This window comes from Talpa occidentalis, unplaced genomic scaffold (genome assembly GCF_014898055.3).
Source record: "Talpa occidentalis isolate TD23 unplaced genomic scaffold, MPIMG_talOcc4v2.1 talOcc4.10, whole genome shotgun sequence".
Classification (NCBI taxonomy): Eukaryota; Metazoa; Chordata; class Mammalia; order Eulipotyphla; family Talpidae; genus Talpa; species Talpa occidentalis.
In genome coordinates this window covers 32,816,908-32,836,572 of record NW_023600993.1, presented here as the reverse complement: position 1 = coordinate 32,836,572, position 19,665 = coordinate 32,816,908, and the positions used below count along the sequence as shown (strand labels likewise).

General features: G+C 47.0%; 2 protein-coding genes and 1 long non-coding RNA gene across 4 annotated transcripts; 2 read left to right on the top strand and 1 right to left on the bottom strand.

Annotated features, from left to right (window-relative positions):
• The first annotated feature begins 1,084 nt into the window (after positions 1 to 1,084).
• On the top strand, positions 1,085 to 5,087 carry LOC119252843 (serine protease 44-like). The gene is made up of 5 exons (XM_037520336.2): positions 1,085 to 1,394; positions 1,701 to 1,857; positions 2,471 to 2,730; positions 3,466 to 3,629; positions 4,178 to 5,087. Exons 1-5 carry the CDS (start codon positions 1,094 to 1,096, stop codon positions 4,412 to 4,414), a joined length of 1,119 nt encoding a protein of 372 aa, XP_037376233.1. The 5' UTR covers positions 1,085 to 1,093; the 3' UTR covers positions 4,415 to 5,087.
• Positions 5,088 to 6,781: 1,694 nt separating this feature from the next.
• On the top strand, positions 6,782 to 16,859 carry LOC119259228 (serine protease 45-like). 2 transcript variants are annotated; one of them, XM_037527881.2, is made up of 6 exons: positions 6,782 to 7,031; positions 9,272 to 9,298; positions 13,643 to 13,808; positions 14,258 to 14,532; positions 15,377 to 15,540; positions 15,854 to 16,859. In XM_037527881.2, the coding sequence occupies exons 1-6, from the start codon at positions 6,923 to 6,925 to the stop codon at positions 16,085 to 16,087; spliced, it is 975 nt and encodes a 324-aa protein (XP_037383778.1). In that variant the 5' UTR covers positions 6,782 to 6,922; the 3' UTR covers positions 16,088 to 16,859. The 2 variants fall into 2 exon arrangements, with proteins under 2 accessions (XP_037383778.1, XP_037383785.1); XM_037527888.2 differs by lacking the exons at positions 6,782 to 7,031; positions 9,272 to 9,298 and adding an exon at positions 9,320 to 9,345.
• Positions 16,860 to 17,811: 952 nt separating this feature from the next.
• On the bottom strand, positions 17,812 to 19,655 carry LOC119259249 (uncharacterized). Its single transcript, XR_005128413.2, has 3 exons — positions 19,384 to 19,655; positions 18,979 to 19,076; positions 17,812 to 18,900 (listed from the first exon to the last, which is right to left on the bottom strand). It is a non-coding gene; the product is annotated as an uncharacterized LOC119259249 (long non-coding RNA).
• Between the last annotated feature and the right edge of the window lie 10 nt (positions 19,656 to 19,665).

The window sequence follows — 19,665 nt, the reverse complement described above, 5'->3', positions numbered from 1 at the left end:
TTCCAGTTGATCCACATCCTTACCAGTACCTGGTCTTTTTATTTGACCAGTTCTAAGAGTTATCAATCTAAGTGGTATCTTACTGAGGTTTTAATTTGCATTTTTCTTTTTCTGTATCATTTATGTCTTTATTTTTCAGGAATGCCATTACTGGGTTGTGTGGTAATTGAATATTTTGTTTTCTTTTTTTTTTTAAGTTATTTATACAAGAACTGGGGTACAGGTCAGAGGCGTGGGAGGGTGAGAGGATTCACCAGAGACAGAGCGGGGAACAGAACAGGCAGACTGACGAAATACACTGCTGAGGGGGGCAGCGGGGGAAGCAGGAGAGGTCTGCCGCGCCATGTGGGTTTCTCCCTGACCGGGCCTGGAATCCAACCGACTGCAGAGGCTGTGGACAGCTTCACAGCGTGGCGCTGAACTCGCTGCGCCACCAGGGAGGCCCTGAATATTTTGTTTTCTAAGAAACAGCCAATGTGGTTTCCAGAGTGAGTATTTTACATTCTAACCACAATGTATGAATGATGGAATATCTCCGCATCCATACAGCCTTCGGTCTTGTCACTACATTTTAGGTCTTCGTTAGGTGTGTAGTGATACTGCATTGTGCTTTTAATTTGCATTTCGCTAATGGCTTTTTCATGTGGATGTTGATTTAAGAAAAGGTAGCCGCTATCATCTGTAATGCAGTGGTTAGTAATGTTAAGTGTAACAGTTATATTAAGGGGTTTTAATTTTTATTACAAATGATGGGGAGGGAGATGCTGGGAAAGGCCTAATGCAAGTCTGGCCGAGAGTTGTGGGTGTAGCTGGGTGAACAAACGCTGGTGGGGTGGCGGAGACCGAGGTGAGGGGATGCTGCTGGCTGGGGAGGCACCTCAATTACGAACCCACGCAGAGCTCGGAAGACCGAAGACTCATTTGAGTCACGACTCGGCGCCCCAGTCCCGCCCAGGCCGGGTCTTCCGGTGACGCAGGGACGGGAAGGACGCGTTCCCGCCTCGGGAGCTGTTTCCCGCCAACTCTTGGGCAGCGGCAGGAGCCGCCGCGAGGGGGCGCTGCGCGAGGTGGGGTGAGGCTGCCGGCGGTGCCCATGGCGCCCTCAGGCTCTTGCGGCGGCTCTCTGGGCCTTCTGCTGGCCTGGCTCCTGCTCCTTCAGCCCTGGTTCAGTGAGGCCAGGAAGGTTGAGGAGGGGGCACCGGGGGGCTCCACGCTGCCCTCAGCCTCTCCTCTCCCCTCAGAAGGCAGCCGCGAGGACCGGCTGATAAATATCAGGACTCCGCGACCTCAAGGGACTCTGGGATCCCCGGGCATGTCCCCCGACTTAGTGACAGAAGACTCCCAGGCGTCAGCTACAGAACCAAAGGCCGTGGGAGCACCGCCATTTATTTCAGGTGATGTTTCTGGGTCAGGCCCTGCCACAGGAAAATGGCCTGGTCTGAGGGGAATGGAACCCTGCCAGGGGTGGGGTGGAGAATGGGGAGCATTCTTCAGGGGAACACTATTTTTCCCCGGGAAAGGGAAGTGTCTGAGTGGACCCAACCCTGCCCTTGAAATCTGAGAGGCCATGGCCATTCCTGGGGGATGTGAGGAGACATAGTCTTGCTCTGAGGGTTCTGAGACTTCTGAGGATTATCTGGTGGTGGTTGTGGTGTCACTGGTTTTACTTTCCGTCCCTTCACTTCATGGACCTGCTCCAGGATGTGGCCATAAGCACTTGAGGATAGTTGGTGGAAGGCCAGCTACAGACACGAAGTGGCCCTGGCAGGTGAGCCTGCAGGTCAATAACAAACACATATGTGGAGGCTCCCTCATCGCCAAGCAGTGGGTGCTGACCGCCGCCCACTGCATATTTAGGTGAGTGTTCAGGGCTCCCAGCTTGGGCTACTGATCAGGGCTGGATATGGTCCTGTTCCCCTCTTTAGGCTTTCTTTTCATCATCTGAAAAAGGGACTATAGTCCCTGCTTTTCAGTATGTAGTCAGAGGTAGGTGAAATTAGGGCTCTAGGTAGCTTGGAGAGCCAAGACCCAAAGTCAAGTTCAAAGCCACTTCTTTTAAGGCTGTGCCGATTAGCCTTCAAGCCAAGTGGCAAGAAGGGGGAGAGGCCAGGTGGGTGACAGTATGTGGGAAAAGACTTGCCAGGGGAATAATTATGGGGACTATAGAACTAGGTTAGTGGTCTCAAGCTTTAATGAGCTTGCAGAATTTCTTAAAAAAAAATGCCTAACCCTAGCCCCCAGTTTCTGATTCAGTAGTTCAGTACTGGGACCTGAGAATCTGCATTTCCAGCAAGTTTCCTGGTGATGTTAATGCTGCTCAGCTGGGGAACCACTGTGGCCAGGAGTCTGCGGAAGGGATTTGATTTGGAAGGAGGGGGTGGCTGATGTCTAGCATTGGAGATAGGAACAAAGTAGGAAGAACCTAGAATATGTGGAAGGGGTGTTTAGACCCTCAAGGATCTCTCTGCAGCGAAATGGAATACACGGTGAAGCTGGGAGATGTGTGGCGTACCTCCAGAATGGCACTTGTCGTCCCGGTCAGAGACATCGTGATCCACCGGTATTTTGGTTCTTCGACAACAGTCCAAAATGACATTGCCCTTGCTTTCCTTGACTTCCCTGTGAATTACTCCTCTCACATCCAGCCTGTGTGCCTCCCTGAAAAGACTTTCCTGGTGCAAGATAATAAAGAGTGCTGGGTGACTGGATGGGGAAAACGAAACGAAACAGGTGAGACTGTGTAACAAGACTACAGCAAACTTAGACCGTGGAGAAGGCTGCCTGTTGTGCTGGGGTTAACCTTAAGCTAAAGTAAGAGACTGGAAGCCAATTTTCTAGCAAGTAGGTAAGGAAGGAGGGTGGAGAAGATATTGGTAGGGAGTAACCTGTTGGTATTACAAAGATCTGGGGTTTTCTCTGGGGGGATTTTAGCTCTGAGGGGGTTGATCTCTTTGCTAGCCTGAACTGTCCCAAACGAAAAGTACTTGCTTGATGGATAAAGTGCTTTCGCTGGGTGGGAGGAGGCCAGAGAACTCCTCTTAGTGAAACTATAGGGCCTCCTATCCCTTGGGCAAAGCCACATTTGGTACCTTTGGGGCACTACCTGTCTAAGAGTCTGTGATCCTGCACTAAAATAAACACACTTTACTGAAGTACAGACACTAGTCACCGTTACTAATGATACTCAGAGTGACAGACACTTGCTTTTGATTTCTCAGGCTTTTAAGACCTCACCTCTTCTTTTCTTGATAAGTTCTTCCTAACCTGTATTGATGTTGATTTTTACCTAATCTTCTCATGTCAATTTTGCTCTCATTTCCTCCTCTACTGTCAAATGGGGATAATATCCTAAGCCCTAAGAGGGTGTATCTATGTGAAAATACTATATTGAGACCAAAGTGGATGTCAGGGGCTCCTGTCCTGTCCCACTAAGGAAACCCGCTGACTACTAAATTGTCTTTACAGATAATGCAAAAGCAGCTCCCCTGACTCTTCAGGAGGCTGAGCTAAGTATTATTCGCCATGAGAAATGTAATGAGCTGCTCAAGAGAAAGTTGAAAAGCAATGCTGATTTAGTCAAGAAAGGGGCTATCTGTGGCTACAGTGAACAAGGAAAGGACACTTGCCAGGTCAGTTCATGGACCCTTTGCCACCTTTATATTTTGGTTGCCACTCAATGTTTCCTCATTTACAGGCAGTAGAACCTGCATTATTTTCCAGTCCCTCCATTTGCCCCTTGTTCAAGTTAAGGTGATTCAGGGGGACAAGCTGCTGAGGCTGGGTCAAGCTGGCCTGATCCTACCTTTCAATAGAGAGCAGCTAATGCTGCTTAGAGAGGGACAGGGAAGAGGGGAGATTCAGACAATAAATACCATAATTCACGTCACACATTTTGACCCCTCCTGTGTGATAAGCAACATACGTGGGCAAGGATTTTATTCATTATTATTATCTCAGAGCCTGTATTTTTTGGGGGGCTATGTTCAGTTTTTTGTACACTTATTTTTTTTGTTAAACATTTTCAACTCTCAAATCTCATATTTTTAGAGGGCAGGTAGAAACGAGGGGTACCTGGGAAAGCCCCACTTGTGCCCAGCTGCCTAGTCCTTTGCAGTGAAACCACCCTGTTCTGATATTGGTCATCTTCCATTCTGTTTGTTTCTTGTTCTTTCTCCAGGGAGATTCTGGGGGGCCTCTGGTCTGTGAATTTAATAAGACGTGGATCCAGGTGGGGATTGTGAGCTGGGGTATTGGCTGTGGTCGTGGAGAATATCCTGCAGTTTACACAGAAGTTAGTTTCTACAAGGACTGGCTCATTGGTCGTCTAAATCAGGCTTACTCTCAGAACTCAACAGGTTTCTTCATCTTAAGCCTGTGTCTGGTGTTGCCCCTTGGCATTCTGGCAACCCTGTGATGATCTGCCCTCCTGCCTTCCTCTTTCTGAGTTTTCCCCTAAGCCTCTTCTCCGACCTCCCACACTGCAATGCCCTTTCCTCAAATTCCGGTTGGGATGCACTGACCCCACAAGATCCATACAGTAGAGTGGCAGCAAGATCGGAGTCCGAAAAGTATTCCTGCCTGGCACTCCAGTTGCCAGCCCTTGTCATGCCTACTCCTTGGCTGTGCTCTACCTGTCAGGAAGGAGGGTACAACCATCCAGCCAGGGGGTCAGCCGGCCTTCCAGGGGGAGCATGATGCTTCATGGACATCTTGGAGTACATCTACCAAAGAACAGACATCACCAGCACTAGACTTGGTTGTGGTTTCAGGACTCTCAAGCCGATCAGCTTGGTGATTATTCAGAGTGAGTTAGGAGGCCTCGAATGTCCCCGCTGAGGGGTAACGCCTGGGACCTGCACATCTGACTCGGGTGTCTTGGACCAGGAGAAGTTCCCTGTGCTCAGTATGGATCCATCAGCGAGCAGCCAGCCTCTGCCACACTAGCCCTCCTGGGGTAGCCCCTTGTCGGAACCCCCTTCCCTAGTGCCCTATTGGCCACATCCGGGCTCACCCCAAGTTGTGTTGAGATTGTTAAGAAGTGCAGAGATTTCAGATGTCGTGAAATAATATTATGTCAAAATAAATGTTCGGAGAATTGCTTGTGTGTTCCTTATCTCTGGGATCTTGAGGGTCTGGGAGTTGCATATAAATACTCCGTAGAGAACTAGTTTCTTATTTAGCCAAGGAATTACTTGTGGTTCTTGTTAAGCCCTTGAGGGGTGGCTTCCCCACCCCCCCATTCACATGTGATTCCTGGGGATGGTTTTAAGGCATCCCCCTCCCTGTACATCAAATCTTTGCAAGGAGTTCTGTAGCCTAACTGAACAGTCTCTGGAGCTCAGAATAGAGGACCAGGAGAGTGGAACTGGGAGCAAGAGTGCAGTTGGGGTGTGAGAATATTCCTCTTCCACTGCTTGTACTTGCTGCTTACCCTCACGTTGTTACCATGGTTCTGTATTTCCTCAGGGAGGAGACCAGAGAGATTCACTATATGCAGCACTGGTTCTTACCCTAATTCTAGAGTCAAGTGTCTCAGTCTTTCTGCCTAGCTATTCATCAACTCTCACAATCAATCCTTTGTCCCCTGCTTTTCCAGGGGTCGATGTTTCAGCTCCTAGATATCCATGGTTTCAGTGGAAGTCTATTCTGTGTGTTGCCTGGGGAAGGCTGGGATGGAGAGACTGAAAGCTTAAATCAAATCTATTAAGGGGTTTAAAAAAAACCACCCAATATTCATGTGTTAAATAAATCTAATTTCTTATTCCTATAACATCCTAATCTCACGGTAACACCTCCATCTTGAGGCACTACTTAGTCCTATAGTTCATACTTCACCTGTATCAGAATTCCGTGGAGGACTTGCTAAAATACAGACCATGGGTTCTGCTCCTGGAGTTTTTAATCCTGGAGGTCTGGCATGGGGCCTGAGAATGTACATCGAGTATGTTTCCAAGGGCTGCTGCTGCTGCTCTGAAGTCTGCACTTTGAGAACCGCTGGCCTGCATTAACATAAGCAGGGAAGGCAACTTCCCTTGACTGCAGTGGCATAGAAGTGACACACATCACCTCTACTCACCTCCTAGTGGTGGAAACTCACCCAGTGGACCTCTTTAGATGTCAGGCTGTGGTCCCCCATCCTAGTCATGGGAAGTAAGAATCTTTGTGGCCACCTCCCAATATCTGCTACACCCCTCAACCCCAAAGACCCCATCCTTCTGGAAAAGCTCCCTGTGACTGTTCAAGGCCTGACACGAGCCACTTTCTCTTCCAGTTGCAACACTCCTCTTCGTAGTCTGTGAAGAGGAAGAAAGGCTTTCCTTCCTTTGGACCCAACTATGATGCATCATTCAAATCTTGGTCCAGCTCAAATGTCACTTTCTCAGTCGTCTGATTCTTTAGCCTTACTGTTCTGTTCTTGTGCTTTCTGTATCTTTTTAGATTGTCAAATCAACATAAATTGTGTACCTCTCCAATGCATCAATCTTAAGGGGCCAACAGTGTGATCAGAGGCTGAGCCACAAGGTTTCATAACTGGCCCAGATCCCCGTGTGCCTTCACTGGCCAGGTGCTGGCATCAATGTCAGTGGGGGGTGCTTTCAAGGACCTGCCACCTTGGAGGCAATCACAGCTACAGAGCCCCAAGATCATCTTTAAGGAATAGGCACTAGGTTGGGGTGAAGGAGACAAGCCAACACATGTAGACGCGTGTGCAGGGCTCCAGGCCACCGGTATGTGTCCACAACGTCATCACGCACTGTACGTCCCCCCGCCCACGTATGCGGAAGTGCTTCCGGTACTAGCGGCGCCCTCAGGCGTCTGAGATGCGCAGTTTGTGCTAGTGCCCTCACCCATCAGGGAGCCATCCCGTGGCGGGATTGTGGGGGCTGTTTCTGCAGCAGCTAGGTGGCGTCTCCCGGGCCTCATGACCTCCATGCTGTTCAGTTTCAGCGATGGGCCTGGAGACTCGAGGCTCTGGGGCCTAAGTCACTGCCTCTTGCTGCTTCTGCTGCTGCAGCCCCCACGGAGCTCAGGTGAGGTGGAACCGGCAGAGCCCTCCCGCCCCTTCCCCCCTCCCCCCCTCCCCCCATCCCTGGAGCCGCACTGGTCGGGGTTATCACAGCAGACTGGGACTCTGTAACCGCACCCCCCACCCGCTCACCAACCTTTAACCCCTCGCAGGATCTTGCTAGAGTGATTCCCACTGCCCACTCAGCTTCTCCCTCAGGGCCCACCTGCCCTGCCACCTCCTGGGACTAGTACAGTGAACCCTTAGCATTTTCTCCTAGGGGATCAGTTGTTTCCTTCCTCTGTCAGTGTGGACCTCCAAGTGACTAAGACCTGAACCACCTTCTTGACAGTATCCTTGCCACACTCTATGTGGCAACCCCTCCCCCACATCTTCTTAGGCGCCTGGCACTGCTGGAGACCCCATAGGCATACGTTCTGGGTTAGGTTAGTTCGTGGTCTCAATACACTAAGGAAATATTCCAGAATTCACTTTTCCAGACCTTTTATTCAAACGCAGGGTGCCTCCCTAGCAGCTGGTTCAGTCAGAAAAGAGGAATCAGCGACCTGGCATTCTGTTCCAGGTCAGACCACTTACTTGTGCTCTGGACTGTGAGCCTTTCCTGGGCTGTGCTCCCTCCCCCAGTCTCTCAGAGATCTTTATCCTCTCCCTTTTTATTTACTGTGTTTCTTCACCCTCTTTCCACACACTGCCAGGTTTCTCAAAATAACGGTTTTCACTTCATGCTTCCTTTTAGTGCTTCTCACTTAATCCTCAGCCTATTCCTGGCATGTCTCTGCCCTTATTGTCCCTGACTTTCTACTACTGTCTCCTTCATTTTCTCTAGTCCCTTGTCTTCTCTCAGGCGATGCCTCCTGAATCCCCTCTATCTCAGGGACCCCTCTTCTGTGGCCCTCCCAGACTACCCTTGCTCGCTTCATTCTGATGTATTGGTGTTCTCAGGTGCTGTCTGGCTTCCCTCTTCAGTGCTCCCTGGTGAGCTAACTTACCCTGGATGTAATAGTGCTGCTATGGATGTAATGCTGCCCCCTGAAATGATGTGTCTGATGTGTGGCCTCCTACTGGACATCTCCACTTGACAGACCTAGAAAGAGTTCAACTCCTTAGAGTTCAGAGCTGAGGCTTCATCTTAGTATACAATGGGTTTGCTTACCTTTGTTTACTAACTCAGTGGATATTAGCCACTTGTCTCCAAAATCAGACTAAGACCTGAACTACCTTCTTGACAGTATCCTCAGGCCTCTCATACGATATGCGGCAGCCCCTCCCCCACATCTTCTTAGGTGCCTGGCACTGCTGGATACTCCAAAGGTTCACTCATTCCCCCAAGTCCTACATCCCCCCATCTCATCAGACCTTTCTTTCTTGTTGGCTTTTGTAGAGCCTACATTTGCATCTCATTGCCTTCAGTCTTGTCATGTTCCTATTTATTGTTCATGCTGCCTTCATAAGATAGCCTGGATTGTCACCCTTTTGTCGTCCTCCTCTCAGAGGGCTTCACCCAGGCTTCTTGACTTGGCTAGTGGTCCCTCCTGATTGACCCCTGACTCCCCTCCCCACATCGTTTCTTGCCCTAGCCTTGTCCTTTATCCTCAGGAGTGTCTGATATCCATGATTTTTTTTTTTAAAGTTTTGTTTATGCATACAAGAGCTGGGGTACAGGCTAGAGATGTGGGGGGTGAGAGGATCACCCGAGACAGAGTGGGGAGCAGAACAGGCAGACTGACTGAAATACACTGCTGAGGGGAGCAGCGGGCAAGACAGGAGAGGTCTGCTGTGCCATGTGATTTGTGCTTCATAAGTGTGGTGCTTAAACCCTTGCACCACCAGGGAGGTATAATCCAGGATGTTTTTTCTGCAAGGAGTGTCACTGTCACTTTTCATCTCTGTTCTACCTTCTCATCTTTAAGATCTGGCACAATAACCACTTTCCCCAGAAACTTCTCTGTCCATCTTTTCTTCTGGCCTCTCCTGACACCTGTGGCCTTGTCCCTGCATTGATCTCATACAGGTGATTGTTTACTCTTGTCTCCCCTCCTGTAAAGCATGTTTCTCAAGGGCAAATATTGGGTGTATCTTTCTAAAACACCTTTGTCCATTTGGTTTCAGGTCCCAGGCTGGGAACAGAATGGGAGATTAGGAAATATTTGATAAGTGAATGAACTAATTAATGAAAAATGCACCTCTTTTGTATCATCCTGTCACAGCCTGTCACTTCACCTCTGTCCTCCTTTTCCCCTCCAGGTTACAAAGAGGACAACACCAAACGAGGTGGGTAGGGTGAGCCCCTCCTGCAGGAAATCCTCAGTTCCCGGAGGGTATGTTCTGAAGAGGGCCACATAGATAGTGTATTTGCAGGAAGCTGGAATTTAGTCTAAGGAGCCTGTTTTCTAAAGAACAGCCTGCAGCTCCCAGGACATAGAGACCTAAAGGTGTAGAGGAGGGTATCTGAACCTTCAGTGGAAATGCTGAACCTTTTTGAATGCAGTGCAAACTGCAGCCCCTTGGGGGACATATCCAGGAAGCTGATGCAGACCCTTTTCCGCAGTCCTTTTGAACTCTAAACTGCTTAGTTGCAAATGGAGTCTCCTGGGCCCTGTGGCAGTGTCTGCAGAGCTTGACTCTTGTGTGTCTCTCTGGCTCTTTCTTTAGTCTTGGGATAGAGGGTGGGTTCCTCCTGCTTGTCCATGAGCTGCATTGTCACATGCCCTGTCAACATTCCACCCCGATTTGGTATAGATTGTTTGGTTGATTGATTAAGTTAGTTTTTCTTGCTCGTATCCACGGTCTACTTCTTTTCCCGGTCTTCATCCTCCTCTCAGTCTTGTGTGTTCAGTGTGTCTTTCTGTTTGTGTGTGTTCTTGTTGTAAAACTCCGTATTGTTGTTTTGTGTGCATGTATTTTTAGCTTACGTAAATGTTAAATGCTCTAGATCCCTGTTTTTTCCTCTTTTCATTCAGCCCCGTTAAAGACAAACATTTTATTTGGAAATAATTTTAAACTTACAACATGCTGCAAAAATGCAAATAGTAGAAGGAACATAATCTTTTATGTTCATATAAAATCACATAATGTTTTCAGACATCAGCTGAGGATAATGTGGTATCTCTGAGTACTTGGTATGTATTTTCTAAGAATATTGTCTTAGGTAATCACAGCACACTTATCAACTTCAAAAACTTACATCGGTCCCCTGCCTTTATCTAGTGTCCATATTTCAGGTCAGCTCTCAGCAGTCCTAAGAGCAGTTGGTGGGAGTGTGTACATGGCAACAGCTCTATCAACCCAAGCCATGATCTAGCTTTTGGCTTTTTTTTGCCAGTCTAGTGGAAAAAGCATGACTTCCTGATGTAATTTACATTTTCCTCATTATCAGTGAGTTTGTCTCAATATGCTGTTGGCCTCTTGTCTCTTCTAGTAAATCGCCCGCCTTATTCTCTGCATGTTGTCTCTTGTTCTTTTTTCTTGTTGATTTCCTAGAGTTCCTTGTATAGTCCTAACAAAAACCTTGTGTTGATTTTAGATACTGCAAATATTGCCTCCCAGTCTGTCTGTTAGCTTTGTTCCTGGGCTCAAAAAGCCTTGATTTTGATGTAATCAGGCTAGTTGATTTAATGCTGTATGGTTTTTGCTTTGAGGTTTTGTGTAAGGAACACTTTCCCACCATACATCACATGGTCTGCTGTTAACTGTGGTGGTCTAATATCAGGGTGAGGCCAGAGGTACGGAGCTGAAAGAACTCACCAGAGACAGAGTGAACAGAAAGGTGGATTTACTGAACTACCTGGTATGTAGTTCAGTACGGGAGATATAGTTCTGTGTAGGAAGAAATATTTGGAGCTCCTTTTTACAACCAGTTTTCACAGGCTTTTTCATGACAGGGGGAGTCTGTCTCTGCCAGTTGCTATCTGCTGGAACATCAGGCTTGGGTGGGCCTTCTGCAAAGGAGGTGTCCTGCCTGGTTCTGTTTGTCCTGTTCCCTCATTCCTGGGAATTCTCCATCACCCCCTATTGGTCATGTGAACCTGTGGCCAGGTCCGGTGGTTGTTTCCTTTTCTTAGCATTTTGTGTCTCTCAACATTGTTCAGCTGAGTGAAGTGCAGAGTTTTCAGTTTTAACTCTATTAAATGATACCACGACATTTTTTTTATAAGTATATCTATTGTTTTATTTTTTCACTCACCCCCCACCCCGACCATGGCAAGAACAATTAACATGACACCTACCCTTTTAAGAAATTTTTAAATATACAACAACATATTACTAACTACATGTACAATGCAGTACAGTTGATTTCCAGAGTATATTCATTTTGCATAACTGAAAATATATACCCATAAAATGCAACTCCCTATTTCCCCTCCTTCCAGTTCCTGGAAACCACCATTCTGTTCCTGTCTATGAGTGTAACTATCTTAGATTCCTCATGTAAGTGGGATCATGATACCCCAACATTAGCTCAGCAGTTTTATCTTTTACATTTAGGTCTTTAAGTGCTATGAGAAAGGAATCCAGTTTTGTTTTTCTTATTTCTCTTACGGTGAGCCAGTTTCCTAACACCATCTACTCAACAGTACTTCCTTTATCCACTGATTATGGTGGCTCCTTTATACGCTGAATTCCTGTATGCCATAGAACCATCTCAAGCCCTGTTCCCTTGGCCATATTGTCTGTCCTCGTGAATGCCATATTGTTTCTGTTATCATGACTTTGCTGTGTGTCTTAATATCTGCTAGAACAACTGTTCTTCCTTTGCTCTACTTTTTCAAAGACTGAGCTATTTGTAGACTTTCGTTTTTCTATTTCAATTTTAAAGGAACTATCAAGTTTCCTAAACTATCAAAGTTTATATGAAGTTTTTATAAAGGAACTATCAAGAGTCCTGACATGGAAAGTGACTTTATAGGTTAATTTTGGGAAAAATTGCATCTAAAATATTTAGTTGTTCTGCTTAAGAACGAGGAATGTCTCTATTTTTGCTAATAATTTCAGTGTTTCTTCTTTTCTTTCCCCAAAGAGCTCAAATTTTTATTACTGACCAATCTTCTAGGTACAGAGACATACAAAGAGAAAACATGTCCAGTTAATAGTGATGTTTTCAATGTAAAATAGTAAGATGCTACTGATCTTGGTACAGCATAAATATGTGTGCTGTCTCATGTGGGATTCCTTATAGACCTAGCTTGGTTTTTCTCCAGTATTTTCCCTGGGAGTTGTATCTGATTTTATTACCAGTTTTCATTTGAATCCACTGGAGAACAGGACGATTCTGCTTTTGTTTCTTGGCCAGGAATCGCTTGGTCCTTAAAGTGAGAGTACATGGTGAGAACAGCTAAGTGCAATCAATCACCTGATGGTGGAGGAGAGCAATATCAGTCTCTTATTAGAGTTTTAACTTTATTATTGCAGAAATGTCCATAGTGTTGGATAAGTCAGTTCTTGGGTACTTCATAATTTTTTGCTACTAAAAATGTATTTTATTTTAACTATATTTTCTAGTTGGTTGTGCTGGGGTAGAGAAATGTTATTGATTTTAAGGATAAGTCGTTTTATCAAAGTATTACCTACACATAAAAAGTATATAAATTATAAGTGTCCAGCTCAAGAAATGATGACACAGTGGACATACCTGTGCACTCACCTCAGTGTTAGAGAGCAGAGCTGTACCAGGACCTGGAAGAGCCCTTAACCTCCTTCTCACAAAGTATCATTATGCCTGGCTTTTGGCCATGAAGATTCTTTTTATCGGTTTTTAAATGTTATATGATGTTTGCTATAGGTTTTGGCATGTAACTTATAAAATTAAGAATTTCCTTTCTATTCCTAGAGTTTTTTCTTTAGTCATAAGTCTGTGTTGAATCTTCAAATTGCTTTTTCTGTGTCTCTTAAGAAAAGCACACTCTCTTTCCCTCTTTTGAGAAAAAGAGCAGGTTATATGGAGAATACCCTGAGAACTCTTCCATGCCGAGACCACTCTTGCAGTCCTGAGACAAGCCCTACATGATCACGGTGCATTCCTTAAAAAAAAAAAAAAATTGGTTTATATCTTATTTTTAGTTTCTGTATCATGTTCATACACTTGTATAACTTGTCTGTGGAAACGATGTGCAAACCAAGTGTGTAAGCTGTTGAGTGGGGGACCTCAGTGGGTCCTCAGTGGGCCCCCCACACCAGGGGACTCTCTGTTGAATGGTCTGTGTGCAGACTTCTGACCTGGAAGTCTGGAGCTTTTCTTGACTGTGCACAGTGTGAAGAGAGCGGCCTTTGCAAGTGCGATGATCTTTCAGGAGTGTGACCCAGGGACCTTATTCCAGACATGCAAACATGAATTTCTTGCCCTAGGGCTCCTTCTCCACTACTTTGATATCCTGACTGATTGCTCCCTGTGTGCCTCAGTATCTTTCAATCTCCCTGTGATGGCTCTCTGTCTTTGTCTTGGTGCCATTTATCTCTATCACTGCCATTTTCTGTCTAGCTCAGTACCTTTGGGTAGGTCCCCACCCTTCTCTCCTCCTCAGTCTCCCCCTGAGTGTATAGCCTCATGCAAATTGGCCCTAAGGAGCATCTTGTTCAGTCTTTCTTATCTTCTGCTGTGTGACCACTGTGTCTCTGCAGCCACACTCCATCCTGATGAGTGTGGCAGACCCTGGTGGTCCGATGATTTGGACATGACCCGCCATTGGCCCTGGGAGGTGAGCATCCAGATGGAAAATGAACACGTGTGCGGAGGGGCCCTCATTGACCTCAGCTGGGTGGTGACTGCTGCCCACTGCATCCAAGGGTGAGTTTAGCCCACATGTCCAGGGTCTAGGGACCCAGGGCTGCAACAGGCCCAGCCTAGCCTCATTTCCTCTGTGAAACAACATGGGAGAGGGGGAGGTAGTGTGGGGTAAGTGGGAAAGGAGGTCCAGTCATGCTCAAGGTTTCACAGGGGCCAGCGACTGAGCAGCAAAGACTGTCTCAAAAGCAGGGAAACAGGAAAATCCAGGATATCCCCTTGGCTCCCATACACATGAAAACACACATGTGTATCAACACCTACACACCTGCACTGTTTGAGCCAATGTGAATTATGAATGAGACAGTCCTATCTGAGGGCTTGCAGGCAAAGCCAAGCTAGCAGAGCAAATCAGGCAGCCTGTGGCTAGGGCCGAGGTCCTCGCACCAGGTAGGAGCATAGTCTTGCTGGGAACCTGACATTTGCCTGGTGGGGCTCTCTGTCTCCTGCAGCAACAAAGAATACTCAGTAATGCTTGGCACCTCCAAGCTGAAGCCCAAGGACCCCACCAAGGCCCTCTTGATCCCCGTGAAGGACATCATTATGCACCCCAAGTACTGGGGCCAGACCTTCTTCATGGGTGACATTGCCCTTCTCCTGCTTCACACTCCTGCCATCATCAGCAAGTACGTGCAGCCCATCTGCCTCCCAGAGCCCAACTACATCCTGAAGACTGGCATACAGTGCTGGGTGACTGGCTGGGGCCAGGTTAAACGGCGCTTTTCTGGTGAGTCGGGTGGGATGGGGGTGGGGTTCAATACACAGAGGGTGCATTCCTTTCTTTTCAGGGTCTTGCCTGATGAACCCCCTCATGGTACCTGTCAGGGAACTTGTGGCTGTTGCCTCTTTGGGTGTGTCAGGGTCACTTCTCTTGTGAACTGTTGTCATGGTTTATATCATTGTGCTTGCTGTGGGCGCTCATTCAGGCCTAGCAGTGCCTGGGCTGGGCACGATCATTTGCCTCTTACAGCAGCTTAGAATCATGTTCACAGATTCACTCACTCATTCATTCAGTTGATAAATTGAGCATCTGCCACTTGCCAGGCCATTGGCATTGAGAATACGTGTCCCACTTGCCAGGACTCAACTGAGGCTGGATGTAGCGGTACAGGCTGACAAGGACTAGACTTTGTCAGTGATCTTAAGATTAAACCAGGAGGAATTTGGGAATGAACTCTGGGCAGAGGGTCTGCCTAAAATGCCCAAGGAGGAGCAGGTGTTCATCTGCTAGTGAAGGGCCACAACTAGTACAAAACTCAGAGGCTGGAGAAAAGCAGGGTGGGGTTGGGGGTTTCAATTTGTAAGTGGTTGCATTTGAAACTTTGATTGTGGCCTACTTGGTTCATAAGCATAAACTTCCCAGAAAATGGGTTCCTGAAACAGCCTGAGAGGCCCTGGGGTTTATCAGACGTGGTCTGCACTGCAGAGGGAAGGGCCAAGTGAAGGAGGGCAGGGAGGTGAAGGGGCGTGTCTTGGTAGAATCTCGAGGATGGAGGTCACACCACACTGGGAAGAGGCCAGGGCTGACTGGAGTGAGGAATCAGTTCTCACTCCACTGGGCTCCTCCACAGCCAACTCCACGCTGACCCTAGAGCTGCAGGAGGCCGAGGTTTTTATCATGGACAACAAGAGGTGTGACCGGATTTACCGCAAGAAGTCCCTCATGCCCCGCGTTGTCCCCCTTGTCCTGGGGGACATGGTCTGTGCCACCAATTATGGAGAAAACTTGTGCTCTGTGAGTTTCTGGGAGATTCTGGCAGCTCTCCTTCAGGGTGAGGGGAGGGGAAGCTCCTTGGGAAGTGGTTTGCTTGGTGTCCCTCTTTGGCACCATCACCAGGCAGTGTTTTGCTTGCATCTACCTTCCCCTGTGACTTTGATTTTTTGGCTGATAATCTGGGATGGGATCCCCAGCTGAGGACCTGAAGGAGGACCCCAGGTACTGAAATCCTCAAAGAACCATCCAAACAGAACACAGGGGTGGGCATTCTGGGTCCCCTGGGTCTTGGCTGGGCCTTGAGCCTCCATCATCTCTCTTTCTCTTTGCCCAGGGGGATTCTGGGGGCCCATTGGCTTGCGAAGTTGATGGCAGATGGATTCTGGCTGGGGTGTTGTCCTGGGAAAAGGCCTGCGAGAAGGTACAGAATCCAGGCGTGTACTCCCGCATCACGAAATATAGCAAGTGGATCAAGACTCAAATAAACAGTGGGGCTCCCTCAGGTCTGCGCACCTCTGCCTGGTTCCTAATTCTGTTCTGGCTGCTGCAGCCCCAGAGGGACCCCTGATCTCCGCCCTCCCTTCTTTCTGCTTGGCCTCTGCTGAATGGCGCCAGATCAAGGTTAGACAACAGTCATGCATGTGTCTATGTTCAACAAGAGTCAAGGTGGGGAAAGAGTGGCTCCTGGGAGACTGGGGCCTGTTTTGGTTCTCCAGTGGGGAGGAATGTGCTGGCTGCCTGGATTTGGATGGACATGAGGAGGAAAGTATGGTCTAGGATTCTGGAATTGGGGACCAGAATAGCAGAGATTAAATTTGTGCAAATGTGAGCTGATTCTGTTCATTTCTGGGTGATTATGGGTATTGGGTGGAAGGAAGGGGAAGGCCTCCTGGAATTAATTTTGCTGGGAGGCCCCCCTAGATTGGGGGCTGATGCTTTTTGCCTGATCGCTACTGCTGGCACATAGGGAAAGGCCTGGGCACCTGCCACCTCGCTTTCCTCATTTTAAAGTAGATGAGGAATCTGTACTCTGTAAATGCAGTGAGGGGGCAGTTGAAACATGCTGTGTAAACTGGTAGTGGCAAGAACCCACATAGTGTGCTCCAGTCAGCTTTCTATTTTTTTAAATGGCATTAAAAAAGAAAAACTTGATTACAAAAGTATTACAAGTTCATCTTTTACATATTTTGTCTTAAAACATTTTGTCTAATTACATCAATCTGAATATATTCTTGTGATCTACTAAACTAAGTCAAAATTATATCCAGCCTCTCCCCAGAAGTAATCATTAATATCCTTAAATAAAATATCTTGGATTTAAAAAAATAAAGAGGGTCTCATATATATTATTAATAACATACAGTAAAAAAATTATATGCCTCGAAAACCTGTCTCTATCAGTACCTAAACCTATTCATCATTTCACATCACTGCATGTGTGCTGCCTGGACGTAACATATATTATTTACCTGGAACCACTTCAGACAGTTTCTGAATTCCCAGCATTGTGGCTTGAGGCTGGGGGTGGGGGGTGCAGGGAGGATGCACTCTCGGCATTTTCCTAGGGTCCCCCTAGGATGGGCTGAGGGAAGACAGTCAAGGAAACAAATTGAAGAATTTTAAATACAAAGGTTTTAAAATTGTGATTTTATAAAATTTTAGCTTATTTCCTATAGATTTTCCTTGAGTTTATTTTGAATCTTTTATAGTTTGTTAATTTGAACATTTAATTCATTATTTGCATTCTTTACTCTTTAATACGTACTTTTTTTTTTTTTAAGATTTATATATTTATTTATTTATACAAGCACTGGGTACAGTCAGAAGTGCGGGAGGGTGAGAGAATTCACCAGACCCAGAGCGGGGAACAGAACAGGCAGAAGGACCGAAGTACACTGCTGAGGGGAGCGGCGGGCGGCAGGAGAGGTCTGCGGGCCATATGGGACCCTCGCCCGGCAGCCGGGAATTGAACCGGCGCTGCAGAGGCTGCGGGCAGCTTCGCAGCCCAGCGCTCAACCGCTACGCCACCGGGGAGGCCCTTTAATACATACTTTTAAGGTTACAGATCTGCCTTGAATACACACAAGTTTTTTTCAATGCATTGTTCTAATGATTGGTATTTTCTAAATTGTTTGCAGAATGTTTTTCTTTCCTCAAAATACATCAACAAAGTGTATGTGTAGTGTTTTCAAATCATTTGGTTTATTTTATTTACTCTTTTGTTATTAAATCCTTTTCTCATTACATCATGGTAAAAAATGTTATTCAAACTATTTCAGTTTTTAGGAAAGATATTGTAGTTTTATTAGTAGTCTAGTGTGTGGTTTTTATAGATACTCCACCCCTCAAAGACAGAGTTGGAGAAGACCCTTTCACTACAAGTGAAGTTTTTTTCAATTTCTCACATACTGCTGATTTTGCTTTATGTTTGATGTTATTTTATCAGTGAACAGAACTTTATGAGTTCCATATTCATTGTAATTTTTATTTTTCAACACAATTTTTTCTTTTTTTGTCCCAAATCACATTTTCAGAAATTAACATTTCCATTTCTATTTTTGCATGCATATACTTAATGTATTTTTGCCTGTCCTTTTACTTTCAACTGCTTCATGTCACTTTGCTGTATTCACAGTGGTGGTGATAAAGAATTTTATTCTGTTTGTTGATGATGTTTATTTTGTTTTATTGATTGATTGTTCCTTTAAGGTATTATTTTCCGCAAAGGCAGAAGAATAGACAGGGTTTTTCTTCTCTGGATTTTCTTTCTCCTCTCTCTTTCCCCCTGATGAAATCTGATGGTAGGGGTGAGCGTTTCCTTGATTTTCTGCCATGTAGCCCTAAAAATAGTTTGTTTGGCTTGTTTTTGAATTTCAAACAGGATGTACCTTTTTGTGTCTGACTTTTGCTCAACAGGATGTCTTTGAGATTCACTGTGTCTCTGTCTCCTTTTGAGTCCTGTGCCTCCGCCCCACCTTGACGGCAGTTGGGTGGTTTCACCCTGGGGCTCTGCCCAGCAGTGCACCTGAATACAATCCCTTGTTTGCTGCTGTGCACACCAACAGGAGTGGAACTGCAGGCACATTGTCTGCTTTACCACATGATTCCAGTTTTCACATTGGGGGCCCCTGTCCACTCAGTTCCAGCAGTGTGTGCTCCTCACTACCCCATGCTCTCCACAACCCTGGCAGTGGGGTGGGGCAGGGGTGAGCCAACCTCGTGGAGAAGCCTGCGGCCTTGCACAGGAATCTGCGTGGAGTAGTGGGGAGAGTTCCCAAGATGTCATTTATTCTGATGATTCACGAAGACCCAGGCAAGCTGCTGCTTCTCAGGAAGCTGCCTCCTCAGGCCAGAACAGGTGGTCTCTTGAAAATTCAGAACCTGTGTGAAAAAGGAAAATGCTAGTTCTGAAACGGGCAAACCTAGGGGAAAAGTGATGACTGGTTGGTGGTGTCTCACCAGTGGTTAAGTTGCTGTCTCCTACCACAGGTAGTGTCTTCTGAGAAGAGACCAGGTCCAAGCCAAAGCTGCACGTGGCAAGCAGGCAGCTTCTCCACCTACCATACACCAGAGGCTTAAGGGCTGAAATCCCAACTCGGCTCCTATTTCCCATCACCCCCTGTTCAGGCCATCAGGGGGTGGAATCTGGAAAGCTCCACCTTCTACCATCAAGTTGGTGATGAGTGCCACCCACTGGCTGGGAGGCTGCTCCTCACTGTTATCTTATTGTACCAGCTTAATCACTTGGGGGAGCAAGTAGCCAACCCCCTCTTAGGGGGGGGTCAATCACGAGGGCTTCATAAAGGAGCTTGTACAAGGGGAGCCTCACAAGCCTGGCACCCAGCACTGTCACAGGCCATATACCTGGCACTCACAGACTCAGAGTTGGGCATGGGGGGGCACCATCAAGGCCAAAAGTGGCACCCAGGAGGCACTGTCACAGGCCAGATCCCAGGTGTTGTCACAGCTTCAGGCACCAGGAGCTCCATTACAGGGGGGAGCCTGGTGGCAGCACCACAGTGTGGCCCTAGTGGGGCATCTCCATGACCACACTGTCTCATTCCCAGGCTCCCGTTGGTGTCCCAGCTGGGTGAAACCCCAACCCTAGGTCAGAGACTCACTCCTCTGTTACCCTGAATAAGCAAA